Source organism: Tubulanus polymorphus, chromosome 7, assembly GCF_964204645.1.
Source record: "Tubulanus polymorphus chromosome 7, tnTubPoly1.2, whole genome shotgun sequence".
Classification (NCBI taxonomy): Eukaryota; Metazoa; Nemertea; class Palaeonemertea; order Tubulaniformes; family Tubulanidae; genus Tubulanus; species Tubulanus polymorphus.
In genome coordinates this window covers 5020715-5028402 of record NC_134031.1, presented here as the reverse complement: position 1 = coordinate 5028402, position 7688 = coordinate 5020715, and the positions used below count along the sequence as shown (strand labels likewise).

General features: G+C 37.5%; 1 protein-coding gene across 3 annotated transcripts; it reads right to left on the bottom strand.

Annotated features, from left to right (window-relative positions):
• Positions 1-500: 500 nt before the first annotated feature.
• LOC141908178 (rho-related protein racA-like) lies at positions 501-7665 on the bottom strand. Of its 3 annotated transcripts, XR_012619590.1 has the most exons (12): positions 7571-7665; positions 6352-6682; positions 5752-5920; positions 5246-5388; positions 5063-5171; positions 4800-4987; positions 3786-3975; positions 3177-3410; positions 2585-2688; positions 2045-2284; positions 1606-1755; positions 1250-1384 (listed from the first exon to the last, which is right to left on the bottom strand). XR_012619590.1 is itself a non-coding variant. In XM_074798071.1 (11 exons), exons 2-11 carry the CDS (start codon positions 6550-6552, stop codon positions 1172-1174), a joined length of 1791 nt encoding a protein of 596 aa, XP_074654172.1. In that variant the 5' UTR covers positions 6553-6682; positions 7571-7665; the 3' UTR covers positions 502-1171. The 3 variants fall into 3 exon arrangements, 2 of the variants coding, with proteins under 2 accessions (XP_074654173.1, XP_074654172.1); XM_074798071.1 differs by lacking the exon at positions 1606-1755 and having other exon boundaries at positions 502-1384; XM_074798072.1 differs by lacking the exons at positions 1606-1755; positions 7571-7665 and having other exon boundaries at positions 501-1384; positions 5246-5462; positions 6352-6490.
• Between the last annotated feature and the right edge of the window lie 23 nt (positions 7666-7688).

Below are 7688 nucleotides of genomic sequence, written 5' to 3'. Positions count from 1 at the left end.
ATAATGTACATGTATGTACATATACAAACATGATAATTGTACATATTGTTATGTAAAATATTTTAAATAATCAATATTTTACGTGTTTATGTCGAAAAGCCGACATATGTATATATGTATATTGCAGCGAAACCCTTGAGATATATGTGTCTTTTTGTTAATTTTGTACCTCCTTTGTCCGTCGAATATGCGTGATTTTTGTAGAGAAAAATGTTAAACAAATACTTCGATAAGAATGATAAGCGTTCTGTGGATAGAAAATTTCAAATGCCCAGACCTAGTTGTAGATTCATGCAAAATCCTGAATACGAATCTGATGCTGACCATACGTCGAATCAAAATTAGCTAATTCTAAAAAGGCTCCGGATATATATATATATCTGTTAGGAAGAATGTTGTATTCGGTTGTGTCTAGGCGACATTTTCTAGTTCGCCTCACTGAGTGAAAGTAATTCGCTTCGAAATATCATCATTTCAACAAAATGGGTTTTATTCATACGAAATACAAAATATGTACATGCAAGCAGTATCAACAAAATCCTCAGATAAAACTTTAACCTCAATGAAAAATTGTACATTGTATCTCAAAACATGAAGAAGTTACTATCAATAACACAAAATTACCAAATTTTTTTTAGGTGCCTTCCTAAAAGTGACGGGCTCAAGTCCATAATAAGCATTAAATAGTTCCAGCAGAGACTTATCACATTGGACTGGTATTTGAAATAAATCCGCCAATATTAGACTGATTGAATCTTACGACATTACGCTATAGGGACGTGCGAACATACCGACAAACCGACAAACTGACATACCGACAAACCGACATACCCGTGCGTGGATTACCCTTAATTAAAGTGGCTGAGATCGAGGGGCCGCGTGTTTGCGTGGATTGCCCTTATATAAAGTGGCTGGGATCACAGAATTATCTTATTCGAAGACATGAAATACTTATTTTATTTAAGCTATGTACACAATGTATTTAAAGATAGATATTAATAAAGTGTCATCGGTCTTCACTATCACAAACAGAATAGCCGTCTTTTTTATGAGTATTTAGATCGATCCGACCATGCTGATTTCTCGGATTTCTGTGTGCGCCACACAAAAATACCATTGTAAGTTTCCGCAAATGACTTTCCATTGTTATACCCTTTTTTAGTTCGTGTGATTACATGACCTGGCATGATTCGCCTTGTTTTGTCATCTGAATTTCGTATTCTTGAACTTCGTTCAGATACGACAGAGGCGGCCAGCGGTGCTTCTCGACGTGATCTAGGAACTCGCCTTTCAAATTACAGAAGTCGGGCCTGTTCTCGAAGGCGATGTAGTTACTGCTGATGAAATGTAGACACCATGTTACTAATTGCTCGGCGTTGTGACGCTGCAAAATACAAGAAATTTTGAGTGAATAAAGATATCTTTAGGACCGCCGAGGTAACGTACGTTTCCTCACTCCCAGCCCGGCCATTTCAAAAATATCACGCTTTTTCTAAATTCTTCACTCGGCGAGTAAATAGTAACTTAGTTAGCGTTCTTTTCTCAAATTCAAAAAGCGAAACGAGTTTTTTATATTGTACAATATATTTCAAATATAATTTTTACCTCGTTTCAGTTTTGTTAATAAGGAAATATCCGAATTCGTCAACTGCGAGAACGAACGTATTGATCGGGATACCGGCAACGCAACAGTGGCAAGCGAGGATTCAGCGATAATCAGCTAGGATCGCTAGTGGGCACTGCCTCAATATCTTTCTACATTTCAAATAAATTCGATACAACTTACTCATTAGGCAACTATTAGTACCATACACTGAGTGAAAAAGTTAATCTTATGCCTATCCGATGACTCATTTGATAATCTTCGGATTTGGAAGTTAAAAATCGACTTCGATGTTAATTCTCACATTTGGAAGCCTTAAAGCCTTAACTGGTTTTCATTATGAACAACCCAGTGTAACGATGATCTCTAGGGTGAGATCAAAACGTCGTATATTTTTGAATAAATTTGTGTTTTGTAGCGCCATCTGGTGATTGCACTTACATCCGCCGTATATAGAAGCGATATGACGTCTATATCGGCTTTTTCGATGTTTTTAGTCACGGCCCTGCCGACTTCTTCGGTGATGTACAATTCGCATAGATTAACCAATCTCGGCAAGCAGTACTGATCGGCCAATACAAGAATACCAATCGCATCGCCATCTTCTATCAGCACTTGGTCGGTGTAAAGAAATTCCAACAAAGCTAGAAAAGTTTTTTCATCGACATCGGGAATTTTTATCTGCAAAAAAAACTTAATACATTTTCGGAGGGTTTATCGTTCAAGTTTGGTAAAGATACAATAACTAGAATTTAATTGTTTGCCGTAAAGCTTTTTCGACCTTCGTAACTGGCTTAAGATATAAAATATTATGGCTCAAAGAAAATATTTTGCGACCGAAAATAAACTGTTACGTGAACTGGTAGTAACGGTATCTTATTTCCTGACCTTTGATACACCCCGAAAAATAGAAGAATTTGTAAATATGGGGTTAAGAGACAACTGTATGGTTTCAACGGATTTTTTGGAAATGGTGTTTACCTCGGAGCACGATTCGGTCCCTTCGCTGAAATTACCGCTGAACATCGCCGACAGTACTTCACATCGCGCCCCCAACACAGCCTTGTGAGCGTATACCTTCGTATCTAGAAACAAGAAAACCTAACTTGAAAGTTTATTGACGTCTCGAATAAGAAAGTTACGCATTCACATCCACTCATATTAATTCATTAGTAAAAATACACAAAAATACGATAAATAAAATGAGTCATGAAATTAGATTTTATTACAAAATAAAGCCAATATTCACAATTGTAATTGAAAAAAAACCTCATTATTAATGACGTAGTGCACATCGATCTATTGAATAATGCTTCGTAGTTATCAATGTATAAACCTGTTTTGTAACGGTTTTTTACGGCGTCCAGAAATCCAAAATTATATCAGTAAAAGAAATAAATTGTTTGAGATCCCTTTCTGTGTGAAAGAAATTCATGGAAATATCTCATTCAATGATCCAAAGGGAATTATATACATATATTTGTAGATTAGTTTCAAATTCAAAACCGCGTGCTGGCATAGATCAAAGCAATTTTCTGCAAAAAAGAAGCAAATGTTTCGTAGAAGAAAATACCGTTCAATTTGAAGATGACGTCGGCGAGGTGCGGTTTGTTGAAGAACAGTTGTTTCATGCGCTGGCCGGTTTCGTCACTCAGATACGTTCCGATACTAGGGTTCAGACATTCTTCGTCGTTGGACTGGTTTTCGCAGATTTTTACCAATTCGTCCAAGGCGAAAATGTCGGCGGTATTCTTCAGACTTTCGAGTTCCTCGTCACCGGGAACGCTGTCGTTGAAGTTCGGCAAACCTTTAAATAGAGTAGACATTGAAGGGACCCGGGACTTGACATTTTGAGAAAACACATTCCAACTCGAAATGACAACTGTGGACCCTTATCTTGGTTTTCGCATAGATCAGGGTTGATCGTACTCAGACACATACTGCATCCCTCGGATTTCTTAGAACCGTCCAACATCATCTGAGTGGTGAGTCTAAGAACCATAGCAGACGTATTGGAATTTTGGAGTTTGAGTTATTCGATTTGAAAGGTTTTTCTGATCAAGGCGATTTTCCGAGATACGGATCGGAGGTATGCTGAGTCAGTAGTTCTAGTCTACAAAACTGGATGGCCAATAGATGCTACTATCACCCTCATAACGGGCCTAGAAACATCAATATTTACCGCTGTAAAGGTATTCTAAAATGTAGACGAAATTCTGCGGTGCTATTTCGTCGGAAATCGTAAATACAGTCCGTTCAGCGCCATCTATTTTCTCTTTCACAACACCGCTTATTCCTCGCACGCTACCAGCGTTTATAGCGTCTGGCGAAACTGCCTGATACTGCGATTTCACTTTCGACAACTGGTTTTTCTGTAAAATGAACAGAAACTGTTGGAGGTGGAGTGAATCACAATTTTAATCAAAACGACAATGTAGAGCGATCGGTGAGCGTTTTAATGATCAAAAGAATTAAAATAGAATCTCATTCACACTCCAACCATTTCCATGGTATATGGAAGAAGGGAGAGTATTTAAAATCATTACAAAAACAGAAAATATCAGCATTTAAAAAAAATAACAAACCTTATTTACAAACATATACATATACTATTCAGGCCCGTACGCAGCCACTCTTTTGGGTGGGTGCGAATTTAGAGTGGGTTGAACTTTTTGATTGCTTTAGATGGCGACCGCTAAGGGGAGTTTGGGGGTCCTCCCAAGAAAATTTTGAAAATGGAAACGTTTTAGATGCATTTCTGACCAAATTCTAGTGAATATTTTATATAAAAAAATGTCACTGAAAAAATGAGTAATTAATCCTCGAAACATATTCAGAACAAGTTTTTATTAGGTCTATTATTCGAACAACATGTACTGCATTCTCATCCTTCGTTTATGGAGACTGGCAAATTTTTTGATAACAGTGTCTATATCTGTATCATAGTTATATGAATGTGAGCAAGTGCGAGAGACGAGAGACGTGAAATCAAGTCTAAGAAATTTCCCTTGACAAAAAATAGTGGAACTCGAGATTTTTTGGGCACGGGCCTGCTATTTAAAATACATATACTTTTGGAGGTATCTGTATACACCAAGGCCTATTTTGATAGGTTTGGCGCCAACCTGTGAGCAAAGATTGAATTTATTCTCAAAGGACTATCTACAAAGTTTTCAACGAATAACGTATTCTTCACCTCAACGGCTTCTATTCCTAAAGCTCGCCTGAAGAACTCGGACGCACTGGCGAGTAGAACCGCGTGGGCGTCGAGTCTTTGGCCGTCGTTTAACAGAAACGTGACGTCACTGTGGCGAGGACTTTCCAAAATTCGTTTCCAATCTGACGCAAATCTGGACGTCTCAACTACAACCACAGGTGCTTTACCTGAAATAATCAATAACTGTTGATAACCATACGCGAGTAACACCTCTCAGTGGCATACGTAGTTCATCTTTTTACCAACAGGGGGCATGATAGGTGTGATCGGCAACGGTTTTCGCTTGCGCCCGAAGCCACGTAATTTCCCTCTTAACGATCTGCGCGATTTTTCGAGTTCGAATTCTTTAATCTATAACATGAATTGAAATAGTTATAATCGACATTAAACTTTTTCGAATTGGATGGTCATGCCCGATACATTACCGCTGCTTCAAACGCTTCTTTTAGGCCGACACAAGATTTCGCACTAGTTTCGAAGTAATCGAATCTCAGTTCTTTGGACAACTGTTGAATGCTCTTAGTTGAAACTAATGTCCTAGAGCTTGCATCGGTATCCCATCGCAAATCTAAATGGGGAAATTCACCAATGTACTGGCAGTGGAAAATTGCTTTCAAAGTTTCTTTTTTCTTTTCATATGGGCTGGAGAAAATGACAAATTTTCAAATTGAGGAAAGATTGGAATTTGTATTTTTTTGCTATTCAATTCTTTTGCGGGCGAATCTTTTAGTAAACAGAAACGCTGGAAATTAGAATGTTGATGCTTAATGGCTTAATATCAACCGCTTACGATAAGACATTACGAATCATTACCAATTAAGAACCAACCAAAAGGCAGTGCAGAAAAGAAATGATTAAAATGGAGAAATAAATTGGAGTTTCATTTTTCATTGCGAAATGTGATTTGACCGTTGCATAGAATTATACACACCAGCTTTGCATCCGACGATCAAACAGGGTACATTCGGGCAGTGAAGTCTCACTTCCGGTAGCCATTGCTCTCTGATGTTTTCGAATGAAGACTGATCGTCGAGGCTGAAACACATGAGGAACACGTCCGTGTGGGGATAGTACAACGGCCGTATACGATGGTAATCCTCCTGAAAATTCAATTGGAGATAATTATATATTTTCCGAATCGGGATGTTTTCGTCCCCATAGAAAATAACGCATTGTCAATTCAAATGCAATTGTCAACCTACTGGTTGGCCAAAACAGACTTTTGGTGATTAACAAACTAATTTTAATGTGTCTTCAAAAGCCATAAAGTCATTTTAACGTTCAAAAGTGATCGTTTAGACTTTGATAGTGGTTTCAAGGTGACGGTTTGGAGTGTATTAAGGCTGCAGACCTGTATGACGAAATCACTTCTGAACTTGCAATGTAGTGTACCTCGCTCGATTCGTGGAATCGAAAGACGAAGGGAATGTAAAATGTGTGATTTACCCGGATCATACACTTCCATGCAAAATCGAAAAATCATTCACGCGAGACGACAAACGAATATTTTCGCCGAATGCATCCTACTAACCTGCCCTGGCGTGTCCCAAAAACCAACGTTGTATGATCGGCCATCTATGAGCATATTCTGTGAGTAATTATCAAAGACAATCGGTATATTTTCACCGGGAAAACTACCCGAAGAGAACGTTTTCAATAGACAACTTTTACCGACGCCTCCATCGCCCACTACCACTAGTTTTACATCATACTCATCACACGGGTCCAACATCTCTTCGCGGTTTGATGTCTTAATAAAGATTCCGAAATGATATTCAGGATACACAGTCCTCGGAATTAGAATCGGAAATCTTCCGGATTGACACCAAGTTTTTCTTTGATATTCTTCAGTTTTATAAAAACTGAAAAAATTATGATTGAAAATTGTAAAAATCATTTTTAAAAAAACTACGTTTTGATGGTCCTGAAAATTTCAAAAATGCCACTTGAAATTTGTTAGAACAGTGTGCTTTTGAATGAGATGAGCAAAAGTTGTATATATTTTCAGGAAGACGATATCAATATTTCCAATTAAGAGATAAAAACGAAATAAACGAATTAAATTGGAAAAAGTGAGGAGAAAATCTCAACAAAGCGATAGAAACTATCATAAGGTGCCGAATATAAATTCGCATAATGTATTGCCAGTTCTTCAACATATTGCTCAGTTCTCTGTCGCAGAAAAATTAAGAGAAAAATCTATTTTTTGCACAGCGAAAAAATGTTCGCGTCCTTGAAAAAAATTCGTACGACGCAAACTCGCAGAAATTCACCGGAATTACTAGGCGAAATAGGATACAAAATTTTCAACGAAAATGCAAACATTTCAACTTCGCCATCTATCGGAAAATGCTTAAATCACTGAACAGGATTTTTACCATCCTAAGTGTGTCACAATCAAATAAGGACGTTTATCCCGTGTTTATTATTCGTAGGCTACAAGGTTGTATTGGTAAATCATATGCTAACGTAGCACTGTTCATATGTTTCAAATATGTTTCAAATTTCAAATATATATCTTCCCAATTAGCTTTGGATCGTGCATCAAAAGTGAAATAACTGATTACGAATGGATTAAGAAATTAAAACCTAGCAATAACATGATAATATGATAACAAAAAAAAACATCACATTGCATATACAAAATCAGTGAACCGTATTTGATTTGTTTTCAAAACACGGTTTTCGATCAGAAATATCAACAGGCAGTATCGCTTGAGCAAGCAATTATAATCTGTGAAAAAAATTACCTCCGTTTGATTGCGATTTGAGGGGAGGATCCGTGTCCGTCTAGCTCCAGACTGTCGAATGAATAATGTCTGGGAACGGCGGAATCGTTATGTACTTCCAGAGCTATCGCTATTTATA

Bases quoted from the DNA above. Each gene is read 5' to 3' on its own strand.
- LOC141908178 (XM_074798071.1), bottom strand. From the start codon at position 6,552: ATGTTGGACCCGTGTGATGAGTATGATGTAAAACTAGTGGTAGTGGGC. The intron at 5,172-5,245 runs GTAATGTATCGG...TTCATGTTATAG, and splicing joins AAGAAGCGTTTGAAGCAGCG to ATTAAAGAATTCGAACTCGA. The intron at 2,285-2,584 runs GTAAACACCATT...TTTTTTTTGCAG, and splicing joins GGACCGAATCGTGCTCCGAG to ATAAAAATTCCCGATGTCGA.